Below are 27,065 nucleotides of genomic sequence, written 5' to 3'. Positions count from 1 at the left end.
AAAATAAAATGGAAAAAAATAATACAAGTATAGTAATAAAGATTAAACAATTAGAGTTAGGACAATTAAAGAGACAATAACAGCAAAAAGTTACAGCCCGGGCTGGGTACCTCTCTCTGGACAAAAGTGAGCCAGGAGAAGGACCCCGATAAAAAGAATTCCCTCCTTAAGAGGGGTAACCTGTTGCATACACAAATCACTTCATGAATATGCATATATTTATTTAAAACAAGAAGTTTGTCCGGTACTTGTTGAGGAATTCCTGTTAATCCCAGGCGCCTTGGAGTCTAAGTCGAGTTTGGAGAAGTTCGGTTTTTTGTTGATAAGGAAAGCCATAAATTCCTCTCCTCTGGAAGATTTAGGGGTTTTTGTAATTGTTATCTCTGTGTGAAGAATTCCTTGCTTATCTTCTTCTTCTCTTGAGCAAAACGAATACCACACACACACATATTTTCTATTTTAACTACTGAAGCTTAATTTCAATTACAAAACTACATTTACTATATTATTAAAATGTTACTACAGCATAACTTTCCAACCTAGCATAATACATGTCGTAAATATCTGCGTAGAGCCATACATTCTGCATTTTTCACAGTCATTTCAGTGGAAGATTTAGCTTTATCTTTAAAATGATAAAAAATCGTACTTACAGAAGAATACAAGTAGAATTTCAGTATTTTTGAAAGCTGGTTATTTGACAGCACTGAAGACCATTCCTATCCATGAAACCAATTCATATATGTGTATAGCTGCCATTTCAGTTACCTTGCTATGGACAGCCAGCTGTGTCCATGTTTCTGGGCTAGCCACAAGGACTGAAATGGAAGCACTTCCCTGTATTCTTCCAGTCCTTAGTTTATCAGCCCCATTTAGTAGTGAATACAACTGCAATAAATTACTTCTATTTTATCCAAAATGCACTATGGTGTTAAAGAATGCTTGAATTTGGATATGAGACCAATTTGAAGCCTATGTCTAAAAAAAATCTCTTTCACTGATTGAACAGGATGACTTGCTACACCTAAACTCCTAGCTTTGAGTTTCATTCAGCTCGAGGGAGCAATTCACAGAAAAAAAAAGAAGTACAGCATTAGTTCAGACATACCTGTACTTAAAGAATTTATAAGTTACAAGTAAGTAACTGAGGATTCACTTTTTAGTATGAATCACAATGCTGAATCTCAGGACCAGGGAAGCTTTTGATAAAAATGCAGTTTAGAGGCCAAGCATATTTACTTATGGTCCGAAATTCTTGAATTTGGAATGAGTAAGTTCTGAAGTCATACAAGCCCATGACGACCTGCTGAAGAAGGCTCATATCTTTCTTCAAATCACTGGCCTGATTCCAGCATTTTCTGGGGAGAATGACTTTCTTCAGTGTATTAAAAGTGGTACAGTCCAAGTGTTACCAATTCCTTTTCCTATATAGAAAACAAATTACTACAGCAAAAAAAGGTTTAGGAGTAGCCCTTGCTTTCAATGGTAATCTTTTGTCCTGACAGGCAGATCTTTTTCAACTATAAAAATAGTTCTGCGGGCAGCAACGGGACATTCTTCTTCTGCACCGCTTCTCACGTGAGGCAAAACCCTCCCCCACAAATTAGACATTTGATCCAAACTGGCTCCATATGGGGCCAACTCAGCCCAGCCATCTGTGCTTGGTGCTCCAGGAATTACAAACACATTTTGTTTGTAATGGCACAAAAGGCCACCTGAGATGACTCAATACACAGTGGCAAGTGTTGAACTTACTACGTTGTGGACATGGTCTTGCAGGCTCCAGAGGAAAAATTCCTTCTCTATCTTCCTTCCCAACAAACTTGGTTCACCAGGCTTTTGACAACTTGTGCATGCATGGACACAGGTCGCCTAGAGGACCAGGCCTGACTTGCTCTGCCTTCCATGAGCAGGCTGAACCCTAAACAGTTCTGTAGTAGCTCAGCTGAAACCAGGAACAACAGAAATACAGCAAGAACAAAACAAGGAAACCCTTCCAGCCCTGCCCAAATCCAACCAACACATGGATGAGTCCACGTGATTCTTTCCCTTGTGTGGTTTGTTCTGATCTTGCCCAAGTTAAAAAGTAGTAGTGTAGTTAAAAAGGCATCACCTCGGGGATTTGTGTGCCAGACTCCACACGTAAGGACTCCCACAGAAACTACCATTTCTAAAAGGTTCATGCCTAAATCTCATCCAACTGTGTCAGAAGCAGCTTCTTGCAGAGATACTGCACTCATTACCTATTTGTCAGTGATTACCTGTTTTCTAGATTTGATTCACTAACACCACAGACAGTGGAAATCTGGGATCTGAGGCAAATGGACACATACAATTGTTTTGTATTTAAAAATATTAAAGGCACAGAAGTTATTTCTTAAGCTTGAGGTTTTCAAGAATCCTTCTTGAAAATAGGCATTGTTTTCTCACAAAAGGCTACATCATAATCAAAATCTTAATTGAAATCAGAACATTTGAATGTATTAGACTATAAATATTACAGAGTAGAACTCATAAGGCTTGCATTCAACCTAATTACTTTATGTACAAACTTCTTCATTATGGTACTAACTTATCGATTTAAAAACACTTCCATAGTTATAACATAAAATGCATAATTAGGAAAAATATAGATGTACTGTCTTACTTCCTTAGGACAAGTTTATTCCAGTACTTTTTTTCCTCTGGACAGAGGAAGCTATTGTAACTGAGCACACAACAGCTCTTTCATAACAGAAAAAGTTACCAGCATGCACAGAAGTTGCACCAAGAACAGGGGCTCTATACAATGTCCAGAGCCTGTTGAGGAACACACAGCTTTATACATCAGGGATTACAGAGCACAACCATCTGGTCAGCTTTCAGGCTAAATGAGCCTATGCTACCCTGCAAGGCCAATTTGCATGACTGATAAAAAAGGGACTATTATACATCTGTCTCAGTCATGCCTGATGTTATGGTTTTAGCAACATTCGCCTGCTCTAGGATTATTTCAAGTTTCATACTTTAACAATACATTTATTTCTATGGGTACAACTGGCATAGCTACATACTATATAAATGCTTTTCTTGCTTCATTATGTAAAAATAAGATTTAAAGGATAATGGCACTAAACTGACAGTTTAAACATTGTTTTTAATTCCTTCTTCCAACCTTTTACAAGATTCACTATCGCAAAAGGCAAAAGGTGAAGGATTAAAAGAAGTCTTCACATAAAAGCTCTAAGGATTGATATTTAATGAACTGTGAGATGTAAATCAATGCACAACAGCACAGTTAAAGCTTAAAATACTAGGATAACATTTATATTAAAAATAATTCACCTACAGATAATACAGTCTAGTGTTTATTGTATGTTATGGAAGGTACACTTGAATTTCAAAAATTTAAAACATATAAAAAGTGGTTAAGGGCTAACAATTTATCAATATATGATAAATGTGTAAGAATGTTTATTATACAGCAGGGTACAATGGTAGTGTTAATGCCAACAGGGCACCACAGAAGTTAGTTTAAAAAAAATTTCCACTATGCTTTATACAAACACCACCACTTGCAGTTGTTTAAGAGTATTGGGAGAGGATCATTGTCTGTAGGATAAGCAGTCCTATAACATTTTTAATGTTAGATAGTGTCATAGTACGTAGATTGGTGAACGTTTCAAAATAAAACTAGAAATGCTGTAATTACTTCACAGAAATGCACATCCAATATTTGTTTTCAATAAGAACAATAGGTACAAGTTTATAACTCTCCCTATTTGAAATAATTTACACACAGATGAAAGCTACTCTATGTAAAATAATCACTACATACATTTTTCTTCTGGGAAATAAACAAGCAATTTTTGTTTTGCATGATCAATATCAAAAAACATATAGCAGAAGTAGTATTTTTAAAACTTAACTGGTGCTCTAAAGTTAAAAAAAAAAAAAAGGAAGGAATGAGAAAAGAAATTTTCTGTAAGTGTGCAACCTAAAATCAACCAAGCTTATATTGTAGTACAACCATATTAAGAAACCACTGTTTAGGAATACAACTTTATGGAAAAAGTGTGTAATTCACAAAACTGTTCATCAGGCCATAGAGTAAAATAGCTCCACAGTTTACAGATAAAACTGAGGCCACACAGATGCGTGCTATGTCTTATCTCCAGTAAGTAGATACTTAGGCAGAGGATGTAACACTTTGTTTGTAGACAGCATGGTATGCATTTCTCAGCAAGACATAAGGGAAACAAGACTCCAAGAGATCCATTGTCAGGAACGGAGACTCCTGCACAATCTGAAAAATACCAGAAACACAAGGTTTTGCAGAGCACCTTCTGCTGCCTGCTACTGATAATCTGTTTCATGTAGATCCTCCCAGCCTGCATCACATAACCACTCACATATTTCACAGTGAAAATAAATTGCACCAAGTTTATAGTAGTGCTTCTCCCTAGTATATGTATAGCATATTTTTGGGTATAGTATTTCCCCAAAGACTATCTACTTATAATAAACTAAACACACATTTACATATAACTACAGTACAAACTAACATACTAAGAAAACAACTTGCAAAAACCCTTAAATTTAAACTTCCTACATTTAAACTCACTGCTTCTCAAAGCAAGTATTTTGTTTTCCTATATAAATAGTCATCTTCCAAAAGTTACTGAATACTGAGAGGAAATCCTCTGAGCAGAGAGGATTTTCTCCTACACACTCTGAACACTGCTTCTTAAACATATGGTATGTACTAAGTGAACAATGAAAATTATCTGAATAACACGATACAATGTTCTAAGCAATAAAGGATGATGGCAATAATATGTACATGTTGGGGGAATGAAAAATAATGCTGACACTAGAATGTCAGGAAGAACATAAAAATGATTTCCACTGGCTTGTGAGCTACAAATAAAACACACAAATGCTCACCATGTCTAGTAGTAGGTAAACTGATTCTCGGTTTCTTGTAGTAGTTTTGTCTGTCTCCTGGCCAATCTTCAGTAGACTGGATGATGCAAGCTACATCAAATGAGTATTTCAAAGCAATAAATAAAATAAAGCATAGATGAGCTTCTGCTATTTTGTTACACAAAGCCAATGTCCTCCTAACTGATGCTTTTTGTTAATTATGCTAATTTGCTAAACTTATAAAAACTGTATTCACCCCGTTTGGGTGGGCTTTTGTGGACATTCTTCCATAGCTGCCCCTGGAGCTCCAATGAAGATCTACTTTTATATTACCTCCCATACCAATATTATCTCTAGGTTGAAACAGGCATCGCCAGAAGCAGCCCTATTATCCTAGTTTCAGAAGATATCCTAGAAACTTCCAACATGTACTTAGGTATTTACAAGCTCAGGATCACAGAATATAGTAAAATACTTAATTTGTAGATGCCTTGATACACCATGTTTTCATGCCTTACAGAAATTTGAAAAAAAACCCCTTCCAACTTTCACATGGACCGTCATCATTTCAGCCCTTACGCCAAGCAATGGCAACATGCCTAAACCACATGTTTTCCAGAAAAGGATTTTAAATTAAAATATTAACTTTAAAAATAGATTTTTCTCAAGATTCTTCTTGAAAAAGCTGTCATTAATCACTTTTTAATATGAAGTCAATATTCATACTTCAAAATACATACTCATCAGCACTCAAGAACCTCCTAAGTTTTTTTTCATATGTAATTAACTTGGACAGGAAAGCACATCACCTTCAGCAGTAATTTTCTTCTCAAGAGAAATGTTTTTCTTTCAGACTAACAGTAAGTGTTAAAAAAGAAAGATTAACAAAATATCTGAACCATCAAGTCATAGTCTGTGCAGTAAAAGCAGTGGTCTGAAAGCAGTCCATAAACACTGAAAGAATGCAAACCTCATACCAAAAGTGTTTTTATCACATGAAACTATACTGGTTTTCTTCACTTGTCAAATGTATGCAACTTGATACAACCATTTCTCTTTTATGCTTTACATCCAGCAGTTGCATTAGACAAGGTCAATGGCCATAGGGTTTTTTTCTGTTTTACAAAATGCAATGAATTTCCAAAAGTGAAAGATTCTTTTAAGAAAAAAAAAAAAAGAAAAATTGTTTCTGTGAACTTCTAGTTACAGAAAGTTACCTAAAAAAAAAGAGGGAGGGGCTTTTTCTCCACACATTTTAATGCCAAACTGAAAAATCAAAACCCACACAAAATCAAGAGTAATTTTTTAAAATTAAAGTGAGGCTGTTGTTTTAGGCTTTCATTTCCTTAAAGTACTGGCTAATTAAAGAGCCATTTAAAAAATTTTACTTCTACTCAAGCAGAACACCAAAATATATTCAAAACATGTCACCATGACCTAAAAATTTCTGATGTTTTTCCCTAAGCATCACTAAAGATTTCAGTAGCTTTCCTCTTCAATCTACTCTGAGGCATAAAAAAATTCCTCTTCCCAAGTACCCCTGTAACATGCTGCTACCTGGCTGTTCATGTTTAAGAAGGGCAGGCATGTCAAAAGATACAATACAAAAGCCACTCTAAAGTTGATCTTACTTTTTCAAAGAAGGTAACTAACTAAAGTATCTACCACTTCATGGGAAAAAAGTCAGCTAGACATAATTTTGATTTTATATGCATTGCACATTTTTTTTCCCAGTCATGGGCTACACAATGTGAGAAATGGTATGTGCTAAAATACTTAAGATTGTTCAGAAAAACAAATCAGGGCATTTGCCCTGATTTGCTCCTCTAATTTTCCAACATCACATACAAGTGTTTATAAAGAACTACTGCAAAATTTAATCTATGTACAGGCTTGTATATAGAAACATATAGAAAACATTCTTCTGTCTTGTGCACCAAAAGCAGATTTCTATGAACTCAATTGCATTGCATCCCAAATCAACAGTACATTTTAACAAGTAGGAATAAAGTTATACATACAGCCAAAAATTCTTTGAGACGGTCTTCAATGCTTCCCTTGTGGATGGTGAATAAAGCTGCAGCAATCTGATTGATAGCTTTTGCCAAGCAGTGAATGTTGTTGCAATGCCCTAAACAAAAACATACTCAAATCACCTCAGCACCAAGTTGGAAAAGACAGTAATTCTTTGGAAAATATCACCAAATACTAAAGAGACTTGTGACAATGAAAGAAGGACTTTTAGCATCTTACATAATGGGAGCAAGGAACTCTTCCACACTGCACTTGCTCTCAGGAAAGTCACCAGAAGTACAGCTCTGCCTTCCAATTCCTAATGGTCACAACAACCTGAGAAACAACCTGGGGCTTTTAGAAATAAGGAATATATTGGAATTTTGTTTGGTTTCTACAAAACTTAAGAGTGTTAACATTTGACTAGGCCAAAAATACAGGATTTTTACAAGCTAATTGACTATTTCTTTCCCCTTCTGTGTAAATGAACATCTCATGCCCAGACAGTATCACTCAAAGAGATCTACAAGTACTCAAGAACAAAGGTGTTCCATTGCTGACTTTCATATGTAACATCTTGCCTAAAATTCACCCAGGCTTCAGAGCCTTGGAAGGTGGTTAAATGATACCAGTTTTTACAGAAAGCAGAAGAACTCAGCAAATCTGATATTTCTTCCAGGCAAATTAAGCCAAATATACCACTTTAATATAAAATTAATATACACTTGGGCAAGTATCTTAGGCACGTGTGGGCATATGAAAAGGAGGAGGTCTTTGAGAATTAACAAGAACTCAAGCATACAAGCATGCTGATTCTTATTTTTTGACCATTGTTGAGCAATGAGCTCATCTTTTCATTCAGTCATTTACCATAACTCCAAGTTCATGCATGAATAGTGAGGTCAGCTGGACCCTGTCACTCCACATGAGAAAAATCCATTTTTTCCCCATGCACATTGCTATTTTTACCTAAAATTACTTTTAGCTGTCACTTTATTGCCCAGTTTACTCAGTATCATACCTCTCTGCAGCTCTTCACTCCTCTAACACCCTCAACAACTTCACATGATATATAGATTTTCTCACCTCACTCTTCAGCCCCCCATACAGGTGGTCTGTGAATATGCTGACCACTAGGTCCCAGTGAAGATCCCTGTGGATCTCCTTCAGCAGGGCCCCTAGATTTGATACTCCGTCTCCTGTTTTTACATGAATATCAGTCAAGAAAATCTGTTCTGCTTAATTCTGATTCAAATATGTATTTGTCTTTGAAGAGGCTGATTTTATTCAAAAGACTTCATTTTTATGCCTCGGGCTGTAGAAAAAGCATCAACAAGGGAATTCAGCAAAAGAACTGTTGCCTTCCAACTCACAACAGGTTTCAAGTATTTAGAAAAGAACTAGGGCTCTTGCAGACTAGTATTCTATTCTACCCTCTAGTTGACAAATTAGACCTCTAGCCTGCTATTTGGCTAGAAGCTCAGATTCTGCACTGGAAACAAAAGTAAAGGTCTGTTAGACTTTGAGCCTTTATCTGGAATTCGTGGAAGAAACAGACTTGATCTTGAAGCAGACAGAGGGAATACAGACATTGCTACAGCTGTCCAAGCACAGCCTGTATTTGGGAGATATGTCTTGCCAGATTAGAAAGCTGAAACTCCTTCAAATCTGTGACTCGTTGATGGATTAATTCAGGATTTGTCCAGGGAATTTACTTCATAAAGCAGAATTTATTAAGTCCACATTCTGGAAATACCATTTATATTAAGTGTTTCAAGCCAGATGTTCTACAATAAGGGTAGAACACAGTATTATGCAAGGAAGGCAGGAATCACAAAGTCTATTCTGTTTGTTTAGTTATTTTTGTAGAGTGAACATATTTTATGTATACCTTTTGCTAGATTTTCCTCTCAATAAAGAGCCCACTCAGTAAAAAAACTATGTAATACACAGGCCATGTCTCACAACTCCTAATATGGGTTTATTTGAGTGCAAGATGTGACTTCTCTCCAGTCACAGTTTCATGTCATCTATTAACTGTACTTTAAGAGCTCACTTTGAAACAAGGCTTTGCCTGACTTCATCTCAAGAGTTATTTAATGCAAATGAAACCACATAAACTGGAATATTTAAGCTACATGATACAACACAGGCAGAAGATTATCTGTTTATCTTCAACAGTAGAATTATCTGTTGTTTCAGCCTGCTAAAAACATGATGACTGAGAGGGTCTCAGGAGGAGAGGAAGTTTGAGGAAGGCAAACCTGCCTGAAGTTTAACCTGCTGGAGAATCTCCAGCTAGCCTGACATATTCTTAGCAATTAATTTGCAGAGGAATAAATTGAAAATAATAAACACCAGTAAAACTTTTAGTACTGCCCCCCTGGCAAGCCATACAGGTTTTGAGACTCTAGAGTTGGTAAGATCCTTTGAAGGAGAAACTGGTAGCAGGAAGTGCTTCCAGAGAATTTCTTTTACAAAACTATAGGTAATTTTTAAGAGATGTGATCTCACACACACATAAACAAGTTCATTTGGATTGAGTAAGTCTGACAGTCTTCAAACAAGGAAGTTTCTACCCGTGCACCTCACCAGTCGTATTAGATATTCCCTGCTCTCACCTATATTCCAAGATTTTTGATCAAGTATCATGACGTGGAAAAAGTTTGCAAAGAGCAATAGAAATACTAGGAGAGCACAAATAACAGGAAACAACTCTGCAGTTACAGATTGTTCTCCCCATTCATCAGAAAAAGCCTTTTAACTTAAAAATTCTTTAATTTTCAAAACAGTATTCAAGTTCTATTCATACATCAGATTTATCTAACATTTTCCACAACTGGAGAAGTCTATGCCATGTGTTTTAAAATGAAACTACAGTCAACAGATCCCTAATAATTCAAAACTGAAGAAAAGGCTGATTAATCCCATGTAAAACAACAGTCTTGGGTCTCTAAAAAACATGATTTGGATGCTACATTAAGTGATACAGAAAGATTTTTATATTTTTTGGTATTTTCCTGGTACTTGAAATGTTCAGAAGCCAGTTTACAGTTACCTTGTGAGTTACAATTTTGAGCAAATGAAAAATAATGCAAGCTTAAAAACTAATTAGAGAAAACATGCATCCCAGAGAATGGAAGCAGTATAAACATGGTCTTTTACATGAGTCATGTTACACATTACAAAGAAAATAGTCTGAACAGCCAAAAGGTGACTTTTGCATGTGTTTGAACAGTACTGTCTGTCCATCTTCAACTTAAAAAGAGAAAGAAAACTGTGGATTACATGCAAAGAGTTTTGTTGAGGCAATTTTTTTTTTTTTTTAATGAGAAAGTCAAACTATTGTGTAGGAAATAATTCTGTTCACCACTTACACCTTCCAGATTCTGTTTCCCAAACTTTACGCTTGGCAATATGAACAGCATATTCAATATAGAAAGTATGATTGGCCCAAGGCCAATGTAAAGATTACTAAAACATTAATTCTTACTAGAATATATAATATTAAATAGTAAGTGTCACATTCACTAATGCAGAATGTGTGCTCAAATGATTCCACATTAGGACAAGATTGCCCCCTGCAGTGTCTGAACTGTTCTGAAAATTTCAAGTACCAAACTAATTTTTCATAGAAAGACATCTCAGACAAGAGTCAAGTAAATGCTTTTTAAAGTACTTTCAGAAGAACTTGCCTGAATTAAGGCTAACTGATTTTGAAAGTTGTTCACTATAAAATGTAATTAAATATTAAAGGTGAATGTATTCAAGACACTACCAGAACTACTGTAAAGACAGCATTGCCAGCAAATATTGAGCTGGCTCTACATTACCTTCGATGGCAGGGCTATACTGAGACATCACATTGCTAGCCAAAGTGGGCAAGGAGACAGCCACGAAGACCATTAGAAGGCAAGCAATTTTATATTCTTCTTCTGGACTAATGTTTTCTAAAAACAAAAATAATACAGTTCTTTAGTTAAAGAAGTAATCTTGAAATATCTCCTTTCAGCTACAAGTAGAGTAGAACATAAAATGTTTGACCAAATTGAAATTTAAAGCAAAATCCAACAAAGTCAATGATTGTATTGTGAAAAGAGGAATATTAATGTCGATCTTGCCAAAAGAAACAGAGTACAGCTGCAAAATGTCCAGTCTGTTATGTAGGAGAACAAAAAAGAAGCCATTGACACGCTATTACTTCTCATGATTTAGTTACTAAGTCTTGAATGTGATGGGCAGAATAGTGATCTTTTCATGCTGGTGTAAATCCAGTTATTGCTCTAAGGTAAGAAGAGCTTCTCTTGCATCTCCTTTTGGCAAAAGAGCAGAAGGTGATGGTGTACTCATGTCAATTCACACGAAAACCTTGTGCTTACAAAAATAGCAGCATCATCACACATTAGCCTAAGATTAGTTTTAAAAAAGTCAACAATTACTGACATGCAGAATTTATCTCTAAGAAAACTGAATAAAAGCAAAATATTTCAAACTCCAAAGGTAACAATCAAAATACAAGATCATAAACCATTATGAGAATATACAGAAATTCTCTTTGTTGACCTAGCTTAAACATTTCATAGCTTTACCCCAATGAAAATAATCTATTTAAAATGTCATTTTAGATACCAGATACCTAACTAAAATATACTTCTGTATGTACTTCTACATACAATGTAGATAGAACAAATACATTTGGGTTGCTTTTTTTCTAAGTGCACAACAAAATTGTGCTTGGGACTTAAATTCAAATATTGAATTGGATTTTCCCCTCCCAAAATAACTACAATTGAAGTAAGAAAAATCAACTTAGGTAGCATTTAAAATATTCAAGGTCTCATTCTAACATCAACTATCCAGAACATATAGGGAGAAAAAAAGTAATGAAATGCTCAGTAAGCAAGATAGGAAAAAAAGCTGAAGACCATCAAAAAGCACTTAGGAGTCTTAATTCATGTCTTTCAACATGCCAGAGTAAACAAAACTGAAAAGCTTAGACAGCAGTGCCTTAAAGCAACCAAGAGGAAGCACGATACATGTCAATTCTCTAACATGTTTATTTTAGTGTTTTCCCTTGTAAACTTCATGTCAACACTTGTAGGACACACTGGCAACAAAATTCGTGAAATTCACGAGTTGCATTCAGCTCCTAATGCTTACTTAGCTGACAGATTTGTCACACGTCTGTGCAACAGAACTGATCAAGTTGTTCATGAGACACTCTTATTGTCATTGTTGTTAAATTACAGCAGTGTTCACCATTAAATTCCTTCTACATCTACCCGATATCCTTTTCTAGGTCAGCACATCCATTCATGCATATTTGAAAAGATACTCAAGCTAACATCAATAAATAGCAGGCACAAGTAATTCATGCTATTTATGAAGTTTATTGAAGGAATACAATGGAGGCTCCTCCTAGAACTTTAAACACTTCTTTTCTCTTTTTAACATTTATATTTTTAAAGTTGGAACTTCTAACCTGATTTTTGGGAAGACAGTGCTACTACCAAAGCAGGATCAATCTCACAAGGCAATCCAGCAGCTGATGACAGTTCATATACATTCATTGCCACCTGAGGACCAGAAGAAAGACAACACTGAATACTTTCATGTCAAGATGATGAAGCAGTTTTTGCTGTCATGCTTAAAATGAGTTTGAGGCACTAAGGAATTTCAAGATTTGGCACATATTAGACAGAGACTGTAGTTTTTGTTTGTTTGTAACCTCCACTGAGCAGCTGTGTCTATATTTTGTGCACCAGATGGTAATTTTGTTGTGTCAAGCCAAACAAAACTCATATACTTTCCCACATTACCTCCAGAGCAACACCCTGACTTCCAATTAGCTGTTTCTTCGTCTTTCTTTAATTTTCAAAAGAAACTGACATATTTTTTCTACCAGATCTAAAGTATGAGCCAACATCTACAAATACAGCATTTTCAAACAAAACCAAAAGTCACAATGTGGTGAAATAGAGTTATGGAGAAATCTTACAAGATGCCAATGTTAGACAGAGTCAGTGTTCATTGACTCCAGGCACCAAAAATCATGTCTAAGTGGCCACAGCACTTGGAGGACAAAGAACATTTTGAAATGTATTCCAATTCCCAATCCATCCCAGGATGTCTCTTTTGTTACCATTAACAAGCCTTCAACACTGTTGTTCTCTCTTTCCATTTACTATTTCAACACTGTTGTTCTCTCTTTCCATTTACTATTTCAACTAAGTTTCTGAAATCATAGTTCAGATGTCTCTCTGCAAAAGCAGGTCTACACCAAATACAAATGAATACAGGAAACACTAGCAATGTCTTACTGCCAATAGTATTTGGGAAGTTTGACACTTTTCCCATAAATTCTCATGTACAGTTGAGCAGCTCCATATAGTGAATATTGTGCAGACTATCCCTGCGTGCTCCAGCCTGAGGAGGGCAAGCTTTGGTATGAAAAGCATACAATGCTGTTTGCACAGTCCTGCATGAAAAAAATGACAGAGCATATGGACAGGGTGTGGTGCACAGCCAAGAGGCTCAAAAGAATCATAGAATCCCAAAATGCCTAGCATTAGAAGGGACCTTCCTCTAGCCCAGGTTGCTCCAAGCATTGCTCAACCTGGCATTGAACAGAGATGGGGCAGGCACAGCTTCTCCAGGCAACCTTTGCCAGGACCTCCCCACCCTCTCAGTCAAGAATTTTTTCTTAATATCTAATCTTAACCCCCTCTCTGTTATCTTAAAGCCATTCCCCCTTGTCCTGTCACTACATGCATAGTGCAACAAATATAAGCCTGTTTCTGAAGGCTTGTATAGACAGCTAAAGAATTTAATATTAAAAATATCCAAATCAAAGGAGAAGAGATTCCCATTTTGACAGTCACCCCAAATCATATGTTTTGGGAATAGTAAAATAAAGATAACATTTCATAACAAGTATTAATTTCATCAACAGCTTTAAAACTATTTATACTTTGGTTGGTAAATTCAGTACATAGGAAATTTGTATGTTATTATGTCCTAAAATATGCCCAATAGGGCAACTTTTCCAATCCACTGTACAAAACCCTGTAAAGATCTGTCTCTTAATATGCCTTTCAGAAAAAAAAAAGTTTGCCCTACTGCCCCAAAAGAAGACTTTGTTACCTAGAGTTGCTCAGCTGTGTGTGACAGGGCCAGGAGAAAGCTCAGTGAGCTGCTAATTGTCCCCAGGGTTTAATTGTTAGCAAGCTCACAGAACATTCCTAGCTCCTCCAATAAAACGTTTCCAAGACAAAGCTTTGGCAGAGTTGTGGGGGATGTCAAGGGTTTCCAGTATTCCCAACAGGCACTATGGACAAGATTACCCATGTCTGGCTTCTCCATGCACATTATCCAGACAAGCCATAAACTCTCTTAACAAGTCTATATGGCATCATGTCCCACCAGAATACATGACATCTGTGGTTGCTATCATGTGTACACCAGCATAGTGGAGTATACCCACAGTGGTTAGAATTTATTTCAGACACTTAAAACTGAAAAAAAAAAAAAAATCACACACCAACACACAAAATAGGCATATTCAAGAATCACAGGAGAACTACAGCAGAGACAGAGAAGGCCTACAACCAAATATTATGTGAAGCAGAAGTCAACTAGATAGTGCTATGTGGCAAGAGCCAGGCTGCAGTCCTCAGCAGGGTTTTATTTTGCAGTAGATAGCTTTTTTTTTTCCATGCAATGATTCCAGTGATTGTAAATTACTCTGCTGACTTCCAGAAAAGAAGCAGCAATTACTACACTTCCTTGTATCTGCTGATACTAAGGAATTCAGGGATGTCTTTGGAGATCCACTAGACTGTTTCAAATGATCTGTTATTCATCAACTTAAAAACATTAATGGTAAGATACTGTCTTCAGTGATTACTGTTGCAGCCTTTATCCCACTTCACTTTTCAGCACTTCTTTGATACCAGAGGGTGTAAGGTATTTTCTGAAAAGATCAAGCAAAGTAAGCAGTGAACTTCCCATCTCTTCTGGATGCTGATTCCTCAAGTTCAATCATGTACTGAACATGATGCTCTGGTGATCAATGATTTTCTCCACAACTACAGGTGGGAATTTTAAGGCTTTTTTTGAGAAGTGCCAAGGCAGCTTGGAACATTTTGATACAATTTTTATCATGAACTTGTACATTTGAAGTTAATTTTCCATAGAAAATTTCCACAGAATTTCTCTGTTGTGGTATGAAAATCAGTGTTTTCTGGGACATCAGACATTCATGGCTGGTTTATCAACATTGCAAGTTTCAAAGAGCATGTGATTATATTTTGGAATGAAATAGCATACATGTAAAATTTCAGTGATTTTAACTGAAAATGAGCCAGAATATAACTGCTCAACTGTGTCTTCTAAAATCATGAAGCTCACAATGATGGACTCCAAACTTATGTTTGGATATTAATGTTATTTAATGAATTTTTATACACAGAGAATTTAGTTACTTTCCTCAAGAGTTAACAGAAAAATGCGAATTTCAAGTTCAGGGATAACAACATATTCTGGCCCTTAAAAACCATACTTTGCTCAAGAGCAGATTTCTAAAAGTTGTTTCTGGCAAAGTTAAAAATATGCACATTGTCTATGCCAGTGCACATTCTCTGCAAATCAAACGGCTGCAATACCATTAAGCAGCTGAAATCCTTCAGACTCCAAGCTGCAGTAAGAAATTAAAAACCCTGCTAGACTTCAGCTACTGTGCATACATGTCCAGAAGCCATGTGAGGTGCCAATAAGGGTTTTTGGATGGAAACACACTCCAATTCAGAAGAAATGTATATTTTATATTTAAACTGCCTTTTTTCTCAAGCATTTCATACAGTGGGTTCATAAAAAATTTCAATCTAAGGTCAAAACCAGACTTGTCCCTATTACATGCACAGAGCTCCAACCACACAGACAGAGTCTTTGAAATATTTTGTTTTACTAGTTGTACTGCTCAAAGTGTGAAGCAGCTCAGCAATCTTCCCCTTGTCATGTTTTAACACTTGATAAATCTTGTTCTTAAGTGGATCAAAGTTCTCAAATGTGATCACAGGCAGATAGAGACTTGTGCTTTTTCTATCAGTTGGTTGTGATTTTTTCCCCAGAACATTAGGAGGCTGCAGATCCACATTTACTAAGCTCTTAGTGGGGGGGGGGAAATTTTGAAAAAAAAGAAGAAGGGTGGTTTTTGTGTCTGGATGTTCAACACTAAACACGAAAGTCTTGTTGCTTACATATTTTCAGTAAACTCCAAACCGACACTACAACTCTTTCAGCCAAACATTACCTTCATGTCAGTCTCTCTTGGAATGTGATCTTTGAAGTCCTCAATGGAACTTACAAGGAAAGGAATGTGGTAGGATAAGACCTAAGAGACACAAATACGTAGAAAATGAGAAAAATTGCTTCCCATGTTAATTATCTGTTAGACACTGCTATTATTTTACTGAGCTTATTTTCTTGTTTAATGGGTTTTATTTTATGCATTTGTATTTGTTTGTAGATTTCAGACTTTTTTAAAGCCTAATAAATGTTTGCAATAAAGAAGAGAAATAAAAGCCTTTAAAATGAGTAAACACAGACAACATGATCTAAACTAAATTTGGTGTTTTAATGTAACAATTGTCTGAACAGTACTCAAAAAAGATTCCCTCACCCCAAGTTGCAATTCAAAGCTCAGTCACAACTGAGTATTGCCATTTTATCCACATGTCATCAACCTTTTAAGAGGTAGCATTCCTGAACAGTTAAGCTTCAAATATCCTATCATTCCACTAAGTTAAATACAATGAAAATGATTCAGAACATATTCAGTTCTTTCTTACATCTCTAAGTGCTTCCTGTGCCAATGACCGAAAAGACAAGATAACACCAATAATTGTCATTCTCTTCAAAACACTGTCAACAGCTGAAAAGAGAACAATGAACAGAGTGTTGATGTTTACAAGCTCAATTCTTCAATAGGAGAAACAAAATATTTAACAAAATACTGAGAACAGCAAGGTACTGAAACAAAGCCATTCCTTAAACGAGCCAAAATAACCAGTGCTAAAGCAGGTTTTTGTAGCTGAATCCACAATGGGATTTTCAGTAGAAGACTATCACATTTACCACTTCCTGGAATGAAACCTCATCTACACAGCTGACAGTCCTGGATTCTAGCACTGGTTCTGAGCTTTCCTGAGGACAAAGATGTCTCTTTATTGTAATTATTTTTTGTTTCACATTCTAAAGCTATGTACCAGGCTTCCATATTACTGCTGCTATAGCTAGGTATTATCATCCCTGAAATGATGCTCAAAACTCATTACCAATATAGTGCCTCTGCACTAAATAACACTGAAATCTCACTTTGTACATGAGAAGACTGGAAAAGTTCAAAATGATCCATCAGTTTATATGAGCTCATGTACATCTTGCTGCTTATGGATATTAAGGGAAATTACTTTTTCCCATTTTCTCTACAAAGACAAATATAAAAAATAACTCTGTATCTTCAGTAGGATCTTGTTAGATACTCACATGATAATCTTTTAAAGAGTGCTGCCATCTGGTCTGGCTTGTCAAAGCTGGTCCTCATTTGTGTTAGAACTTCAACGTTCTCCACCACAAGTTTCTATAAAGAAGCAAGGATTCACGTCAGCTATAGATTTCAGCATGTTAACTGCATAAATGCCTGATTTAGGACATTTCAACTTGGCAGAAAAGCAACTAACCCCATGGAATACAGATGTATCCACTGTGTTCTTAACAGGACTACAATATCAATATCATCATCAGTCACTACCATACACAAAAGCAAGCTCTGAATCAAAAAGCAGAGGATGAGATACCCCTTTGAACATGATTTTTCTATTGAGCAATGTGTACCACGTCTTAAAGCAAAGGAATTTAACGCCATAAAAATCAGACAATAGGTCCTTATGCCACTCAGCTTTTTAGAAGAAAAGTATACATAATACAATAAATATATAAATTCACAAAGTAATCAATTCTTTTGGATTGCTGCTTTCACTAATTATGTTGAAATTTAATCTTGGTAAAACTGAAAAATGGAATGTAAAACTAAAAAATGGAATCAAGAGTGGAAGTCAGACTGTTAAGCCTTGGTACAGTTTACCTGAAATTTTCTTCCATTATAATATGAAAAAGCAAAGATATACCTCCAAGTCCCCACACCTTAGCCTGAAACAGTTAAACTCAAGTGCAGTAGTTTTCATTTCAGTTTGGCCAAAAGAAAAGGTGTCTGTTTCTAATTTTTAACAGCTCCAATATATGCAACTTGTAAGATTAGAGTACATGTAATAACTTTCCTGAAATCATTCTCCAAATGTTTATCAGATTAAAATTTAAATTAGAGATTGCATAATCACATCTCTAAAATGTCAGATCCAAATTTCCTGCTAGCTGAGGAGCTTAGGCTGTGCCAAGCTGTATTTTAAACTCTCTTAAAAAAATAGGTAGTTTATTCTTACAAAAATATTTTTGCAGTCTCAATGCTAAGACCCTATTCAGAAAGGGAAAAGTGATTATCTTTATGTAGAGGAGAATCAACAGCTAAGAAAATGCAGGTCTCTTGTGTTCTTCTGAACACTGAAGTGGTTTTCCTTGTGTTTAAAGAAGACTTCAACTAATGTTTTGTATACTAAATAAAATCAATATAAAAAAAGAACTGAAGGATAGAGGGAGAAACAAAGACATTCTGAATTGGAGGTGGTCTTTCAAAGTGATTATTAATAGCTTTATTTTTCAAGTAGGTGCATTCCAATCCATCTTAATTTCCAGAGGAGGCAGCAGAAAAAAATAATATTCACCAAACATGTAGGCCACTAAGTTTGGAACACAATTAAATATTTCATAAAATCTAAGAGGCATACCTGCAGGAACCTACTACTAAGGATCCACGAAGATCTAACCTTTGATAGTTTTGCTAGCTGCTTTAATAGCTCTATTTTACTTCACTTCAACCCACGCTGAGAACAGGGCAAAACACAGCATCGGGCAAGCAGGCAGATTAAATTTTAGAGTAAATGTTCCTGTGACCACAGGAGGAGAATAAAAACAACACAATCTATAATGCTGCTATGAAATAAATGGTGGTCTGTGTTTACTCCCACTTCGTAGTAAGCAGCCTGTGCAAAGCACATCTGTCCAACAACCGCACTGGATCGTGATCATGCTACTCCCACAACCTCGAGTCTATCCATAATCCACCCACTCTCCCCTACTTTCTTATTTTCACTGAAAAGCAGGGAAAGAAATAAGCTATAGAAAATGCAGCAAACTAACCAAGAATCTTAGAGGTCCCTTCCTTTCTCATGCCTAAGCTTTTTACATATTTTTCATACATATGCAGCTTTGGAGATTGCTAAAGCATGGTTGCAGATCCAGTACTTTTCCTACCCTTTTCCCCTAGATTTTAGGACAATAAACTAATCATGTAATACATTCCTGAAAATACTGTTTAGACTTATTGTCAGGAAGAGGGCCTACAAGAACAACATTTTTGGTTTTCCAATCAGAATCTGAGGAGTCATAAAAAGAAGTTATGCTTTCTTCTCATAACAAGAAGGGCAAAGAAGCCCTTGGACCAACTCCAAGGGGCTGACCCAGAGATGGGTTACTGGAGCAACCTACTGGATCTCCTACTGGATATACCTGTGAGATATCCCAATTAATTAACCTTATCAAACTGTAGAAATCCAGTGCTGAGCCCATCACCACTGGGACACTTCCAATAAAGCTCTGCTTTTTACTTTACTATTTTTACACCATTGCAAGGGTTTTTTCTCTTTTGGTTATAGGTAACACTTCCAACCCAAACTTGTGCAACTACTATGAGTAAAGTGCCCATGTGTATGGGCATGACAAAATTCTATGCTGAAAGCCAAAGCAGGACTGCTTTGTGCTGAAATCAAATGGGCAATTTTAAATCATCCAATGTATCAGAACTTGGCATTTTAATTTAAATCCCTCAAAGCTCTCCAGAATGCGAGACTGAAGGCAATAGCCCATGCACATTGTTACTCAGTCAAGTTTTCAGCTTCACAAAGAATAACCAGCATATTATTTCAAGATTTGAAAGGAGAAGGCTGGAATATAGTTCAAATAGTGGCTTAAATGAGGCAATCTTCCCCTTCTTTGTATCTTTAACTTCAGATATAAAACTGACACCTGGTCCCACTTTGCAGGAAGCAAAGCAAGCATGTTGAATCCTACTTGTAATAAATTCCCACTCTCTCCTCTTGTTGCTTTCTTCCCCCAAACACAGAGGCTTTTCAGGGCTCTCTTGCTAAGCCAACTATCTCAGCCAAAGAGATGAACATTTTATTACTTTGTTTTTTCCTCCAAAATTGTGGTCATGCACATATGGATCTACATTATGGTGTGCTCATCCTCAGCAGTATCAGAAAACAACAGATTTCAGACACTATTCAAAGCTGCTTTTAAAAATATACACACATCTACAACATAAATTGTGCTGATTTTGAGGAAATATGATGACTCCCCAGTAAGTGAACAAACAGTACAGCAAGAAACACTTGCCCAAGGCCTTTGTGCTTCACTTGAAAGGTGACAGATGTCACTTTGTGCATAATGAGGAGCTAAACCACACCATTCTCACCTGGAAAGCCTCATGCTCTAACTCAAAAATTGGAATAAGGGATGGGCATTAGGAATCAATTAACCTGGCAGGCTGGGCACTCAGGTCAGGGGTGCTGCATGCCCTTAGGCCAGCTTGGAAAGCACAAGCAGCCCCTCTTCTCAAGCTGTGACAGTGAATAAAAAGCTTCAAAGCTTTTTATCATATATCTCAGCCTTTCAGCAGCACTGCAATTAAGGTGTTTACAAAGAAAACAAGATCCTTGAAAGTGTAACACAGGATATATTAGAACCACACACTTCTGAAGGTCTGGTATGATAATAATAAATTGTTATTGAAGAAAGAAAGGAAGTTTCTTATATCTCTTAGGTATTCATGTACTTTTTCAGAAATACAACATGCACGAATAGTTACAAAAATTCCTTAGTTTAATCAGTGGTTAAATAAACTGAAAATTATGAGATGTAATAACAACTTGGAATTAAATCTGGAAATTACACTAAAAGAACAAGTCATAACAAAATATATCTAAGCCAATTGGTGACATTTTAATAGTATGACTATCCAGAGAAAGTAGCATATATTATTACATTTATTAAAACTACTTTCCAGAAGGGGTAACACAGGTACCAAGTGCTTCCCCTGTCACTGTTTGCTGTTTTGAATATACGAGAAACTAACTTCCTTGACATGTCCCCATTTCCAATTTTTTTCACAGCATCAACTTTATTATTTGTTTGTAGTGCAGTAGATGTGAGGTTTACTTATCAGAACACAGACATTTCTAATAAATGGTTACTGTTGAGCCAGAGGGAAAGACACATGTAAAAATGAGGAAAACTAACAAAGAAAAAAGGACCTGAAGTCTTTCACCCATGTAAACTAAATAACAGATGCATACAGACATCTTAAAGAAATAAGCCCTTATAGACTACTAAGACAGATTTGAGATTTTCCTGCAACGTTTGGAGAGTCAACAGCCTTGGGTAAGGGCTTCACAAACACCTGGAGATCTTGAAAAACGTTTCTCTTCCCACTGATCATAAAAGAGAGTTGACTTCTAACTTAGGGTGGCTAACAGAAATGAACAGTCTGCATAAAGTCCTGCATATTCAACTGTTGAAGAATGTGGGATACACACATACTACCTGTGCAAACTTACTACACAAGAAGAGTAAAATCCACAGCTTTATCAGTTTGTTTGATGAAGTCATTTTAAAAAGTTGGCATGCAGAAACACAGGTATTAAATATCCTAAAGGAAGCTTAACCAGAAAACTACTGCCTTCCCACCCACCCGTTTCCCAGGTTACCTTAAGCTCAGCAACCTGTGAAGAGATGTGCCACATCAGACTTTCACTTAAGAACTTCATGCCATATGGTCCCAAAAGTTCAGAAAGGGCTCTCATTTCTGAGAAAAAAAAAGAAACTCTTATACTTCCAATATTCCATCTTCATTTATTTGCAGCCCATCATGTATTTAGCATGGGACAAAAATATTTTACGCCAGACTATAATTTTAAAGACAAGAATTTGTATGGTAGTAAACTGAAGCAGTAGTCACCAACACATAATATACCCATCTCTTTAGCTTAAAGGCAACGCTACTTTGACCAAAAATAGGAAAAGTGAGACAAGAGGCAGCATGAATAAAAAGTACTTAAAATACTACTGAAGGCTAACAATTGTTAACTCTAAGAGTTAGCTGTTATTTCAGTAACAGCTGCTCTGAGAGTTGCTGTTATTCCAATTACTCAAGCAATACAATAACTGTCCTTCACAAATATTGAGTAGAAGTATCAAAGTTTACCTGATATATCAGAGTATTCCTCAGCATTAAATGTCAATTCGTTTTCTGTAGGCAAATTCACAAATGCCTTCATAGCTGGGAAATAGGCTATGTGACCATTGCTGACTTGCCGTAACAAAGTTTCCAAATACCTGATCAGAAAGGGGAAATGTTTTAGATGAAAAGGCACATCTTCATGGATACTCTATACAGATGAAGTACAGCTGTCTGACAAGGGACAGCAAAGCTCATACACCAAAGCTTGATTTTCATAGTTCAACTGATGCCTGCATTTTACTCCATGGTCTCGTCCCTATAAAAAGTATAAGAAGTTTGCCAACAGGCAAATTTCAAGCTGCTTTAAACAGGTACAGAGAGAAGTAAATATGTGATGTTGGAAACTTAAGAAAATTTAAAATAACTCCACTTCTCCAATTCCAGATTTTTCATTGAACAACAGCAACAAAAAAATCTCTAAAAAATTTGTAACAAGCATTCATACAATACTTACCAATTTGTGTACAGACTGGTAATGGTTGGCTCTCCATGACTATCTAAATGCTGGGTTTGCTGAAGCAGGACATTGTTAAACACTCGTGTAATGTCGATCTGTACATAATTTTCTATTGACTGCAGGACTGTCATATAGGCTCTTACACTGGTCAACAGCTCTGAAGGCTTTGCAATCTCTTGTGTTGCTTGATTATACATTGTCATTCCAACAATTGACCTTTTAGAAACAAAAGGATAGGAAGCAAATTCGTTTCTTAGTAAAACTGAACAAAGATGCAGCTATAAAGATGATTTTGCATCCACAGATTTTCAGAGAATGCTAGAATGGCCTGGGTTGGAAGGGACGTGAAAGACCAGCCAGTTTGACCCCTCCTGCCACGGACAGGGACACCTTCCACTAGGCTAGGCTGCTCAAGAGCTCCATCCAACCTGGTCTGAAGCACTTTCAAGCATGGAAAATTCATTTTACTTGAATATTTCTCAAATCCTCAAGTATAAAACTCTGATCAATGCACATAGTACACCAGTACTCCTAAAAACCATTTTGGATTCCAAAGACAACTCTATTTGTGGTTCCAGTAAAAATTTCATGAGACTAAGGATACTCCTTTTTAAATAAAGCTTTTTTTCCCCTCCAAATATATATGAGCAACCTGTACTGTGCAAGGCTTACGTAACAACTACTTCAGCAAAATAAATTAATTTTGTTGAACTGTTTTAAATGCAGAACTTTTGGGAAATACACGAGCAATCATGTATTGAAGTGTTCAAAGCATATTAACACAAAATATTATTTGATCAAAGCTGCTGTTATAGTTTGAAATATCTTTTTAAAAAGCACATAGCTATAGTATAGTATGAATTGAAAAATATATCCAATATATACTATTAATATAAATTAATATCCAATAAATCCTATTATGCAAAATACATTTCCCTTCAGCTAACACAGTGATTTCAATCTTTAATCAAGGAGCCAAGAAATTGCAGGACATACTTTAATTTGTTCAAATTCTCACTATAAATTAAACCAGGCTTCTAATAACAGATGTTCATAGGCTAGCTTTCAAGCTAGAGCAGAACTGTACAAAGGACTGTACTCCATCTCAACATAAATGGACATGGACCTTACCCAGCATGTCCCCGGAACCAGTGGGATCCTGTGTCAGGGGATCCTTAAAAGCATTCTTAGTAAACAAATACTTGTTGTAGTGTTTATTTTAAATTTATAATGGTCTCAGACTTTTGAAGAGCTAAGCTTTTGAGTAATATATACTTTTCAAAGACAGAACAGAAATAATAAAAAAAAATGGTAGATCATGACCTTCAGCACAGATGAACGGGATGAGTTATTCTGGAGGAGAACATCCCATTATTTAGAGTAACTTTTTTGTGGTTGCTTGAACATATGTAAATAGGTATTTTCAATAGTTTGCTTCTGAGGCAATCTCTTATTTTAAAATAAATTCAAAATTGATACAATAACAAGATTAAGTGGCATAATAATAAGCTCCAGTCCAAGCACTTGTGACACAGAGGAGCTTAAAACAGTAAAGAAACCCTAACAGTGAGACACTAACACTGTCTTTTAAGGAACACTGCAAGCCTCTGAAAGAAATGCCACTTGAAGGTCTGAAAAATAATTATAAATTGAATATCTATTCTGCTCAAAAAAAAAAAAAAAAAGGAAAGCAGTCCCTGAAAGTAATGTGCCTGTTGCTTTAGCCCCAACCACAAGCTGACCTCCCCCAAATTAAAATAATTAGCACAAGTGACCAAGTTTACTGGTCTAAGTTCATAAACCTGAAGAGATGACTTCTTAAAATGTCATGGAATTATCTTCATTTTTATGCCACCTTATCTTACTGATGGAATGCTCCAGTGACCTAATATTAGGTCTTAATGATTAAACTGATTAAGTCTTATACCCTGCTTGAAATACATAACCAGTAATCTTTGGTATAAAATTGTAGGATGGCTGGCTGGCTTAATATGAAGTCCTCTCCAGAAGTTGCCATTTGCCTATTTCTGTAAAGAATTTTGGAAAGTTCAAGGTAGGAACAGACAGGAATATCAAACAACAGCACTTTATTAAAAAAAGTAAAAAAGTAACTGCACATATTCTCAGTTGGCTTTGTCATGTCTTGACTTCTGATTTTTAGACTTCCTTTCAGCAAGGCAGTGGACTCAAATATTTGAAAACACTTCAGCACTGTGCAAAAGAATGGTGGGAATACACATCTTAATACATGCCTAAAAACAGCCATGATCAGCTCCCACAAAATACACAGGATTGGGAGTGCAGGATCTGGCTGTTAAATAGATTATATGGATTTCAACATATTTTATTTTAAAACAGGAATTGACTATTGTGTATGTCTGCACAAGTAACTTAATAATCATTTAGCTGGGATTCTACTCAGAGTTCCACCTTTAAAAGCTGGTTTAATGTAGTAAGTATACAGTATTTCCAACATAAACTAGCAAAGGCTTATCTTGTGTATCTAACTCTACAATATTTCTTACTTGGTAAAGCGGATTTCCAGGTGAGATGTCAAATATTCTCTTGGGGTAAACGTGTGCTCCCAAACCACCATGTTTGGTACGTAATTGATTGAGAAGCAGAGCTCAGAAAGTGCAGTATGCAGTTTGTCCAGGCTTTAAAATAGAAAGAAAGAAAGAAATAGAAAGAAATTAAGAAAAATATATTTAATGTAACAGAAGTGTATATTATCATGGAAAGCACACACTGAATGGATAATGCTTCAAAAGCAAGTACAGGTCTAACTCTTCATTATCACGTTCTGCTTTGAGACACTTTCTTAGCATATTTAAAAACCAATATGTTGGCCAAGAACACATCCTACAACTGCATACTGATCTGCATTGAATATAGTGATGTGAGATATATTTTTTTTTTATATATATGTATAGATATATGTATTTTTTATTCCCCCCAAAAAGAAGACATTTAAGTGATTGAGAAGACAGCAAGAACTTCCTGTCCAGCCTGTAATTAAGAGTGCTAAAGCAAGGCAGAATCAAAGATGCCACCCACTCCTTGGACTCACATGCCCACAGTCAATATGACTGTTCAGGAAGCCTAGCTACAGCACAGGGATTCTTTCTGCTCAGGAAAGGAAACAGCCAAGGGGACAAATTCAGATGACAAACATTCCTATTACTTACGCAACAAAATTCAGTCTCTATACAAGCCACAGAAGCATGACAAACCGCAAAGCTGTCAAACTTACAGCAAATTCAATTTATTCAAACAAATTAAGCAAGAAGCATTTAATACGTAAAACATATTGAAATGTGTGAAACACATTTTGACTTGGGATTCAAGGGGAAAAGAACAGAAGAAGCAGCTTACTTTGTCACAACCAATCTGTTTTTCCTCATGCTTTCTACTCCTGGTTTCTCCCTTTCAGGTTCTCCTTTCTTTCCAGTCTGTTTTTTTGACTTCTTGTTCACTGCTTGACTGATGGTTTTGGCACAATGTTTTGGCAACAACTAGTAAACAAAAAGAAACAGTCCTTCCAAATTAAAATCCAGTTTTTTTAGCACACTTCATCACAAAAATAACACACTCTTCCTTTGACACAATTCTAGTATTAAAAATTCTTGCTCAAATCACCTTCAATTCTTTAAACAGATAGTTTACATAAAAACACAGAGAAAAAAAATGAACAGAAAATATCCAGAAAGCTGAATGGAGAAAATCTCAAAAGAAAATTGAAATAGACACCACCTTACTCACCTGATCACTCAGTGTACATTGTTCTGTGCAAATGTCTGTGATAAGATTTCGAGCCTGCTTAGCCATTTCATCCAAGAACATGTTACACAAGGAAAGACTACGATCTCCAATATGATGCCGCTGTTAAAAAGGGAGAAAAGGAAGCAGGATCTTCAGTTTCCCATCAGTCCTACAGTACTGCAGAGAACAGTTCACTAATCATGTAACTAGGATATGGGAAATAATAAAGTAATTAGTCCTCAACAATCTTGACTCCAGGCTGTTTTTTTTTCTTTTTGGAAGTAATTTGAACCATGAAATTTTCAAAGTCACCATGAAAAATATTTTTTGTAAAAAGAGGCAAAAAAAAATGTTTGAAGAAGCAGGTTTTCAAATTTAATTTGGGACCAAATCTGCTTCAATGTGCCCAGTATTCCAAGGTCTCTGTGAATGTCCTCTTCATTAATATGTGTCAAT

The 27,065-nt window shown here is 36.0% G+C and overlaps 1 protein-coding gene across 5 annotated transcripts in view; it reads right to left on the bottom strand.

Annotated features, from left to right (window-relative positions):
- Nucleotides 1–3,116: 3,116 nt before the first annotated feature.
- NCKAP1 (NCK associated protein 1) overlaps nucleotides 3,117–27,065 on the bottom strand; it is a 58,442-nt gene continuing 34,493 nt past the window's right edge. For all 5 annotated transcript variants that reach the window (XM_068196437.1, XM_068196438.1, XM_068196439.1 and 2 more), the window contains 14 exons: nucleotides 26,610–26,729; nucleotides 26,223–26,362; nucleotides 25,373–25,504; nucleotides 22,845–23,063; nucleotides 22,355–22,485; nucleotides 21,858–21,955; nucleotides 17,464–17,557; nucleotides 16,767–16,849; nucleotides 16,229–16,309; nucleotides 12,401–12,494; nucleotides 10,752–10,868; nucleotides 6,927–7,036; nucleotides 4,927–5,016; nucleotides 3,117–4,285 (listed from right to left, as the gene is read on the bottom strand). In XM_068196437.1, the coding sequence (XP_068052538.1) occupies nucleotides 4,169–4,285; nucleotides 4,927–5,016; nucleotides 6,927–7,036; nucleotides 10,752–10,868; nucleotides 12,401–12,494; nucleotides 16,229–16,309; nucleotides 16,767–16,849; nucleotides 17,464–17,557; nucleotides 21,858–21,955; nucleotides 22,355–22,485; nucleotides 22,845–23,063; nucleotides 25,373–25,504; nucleotides 26,223–26,362; nucleotides 26,610–26,729 (1,626 nt within the window). In that variant the 3' untranslated portion in view covers nucleotides 3,117–4,168. The remainder of the gene's footprint in view (nucleotides 4,286–4,926; nucleotides 5,017–6,926; nucleotides 7,037–10,751; nucleotides 10,869–12,400; nucleotides 12,495–16,228; nucleotides 16,310–16,766; nucleotides 16,850–17,463; nucleotides 17,558–21,857; nucleotides 21,956–22,354; nucleotides 22,486–22,844; nucleotides 23,064–25,372; nucleotides 25,505–26,222; nucleotides 26,363–26,609; nucleotides 26,730–27,065) is intronic.

The sequence above is a fragment of the Anomalospiza imberbis genome, chromosome 7 (genome assembly GCF_031753505.1).
Source record: "Anomalospiza imberbis isolate Cuckoo-Finch-1a 21T00152 chromosome 7, ASM3175350v1, whole genome shotgun sequence".
Classification (NCBI taxonomy): Eukaryota; Metazoa; Chordata; class Aves; order Passeriformes; family Viduidae; genus Anomalospiza; species Anomalospiza imberbis.
The sequence above is the reverse complement of the archived record's forward strand: the minus strand, read 5'-3'. Positions and strand labels throughout refer to the sequence as shown.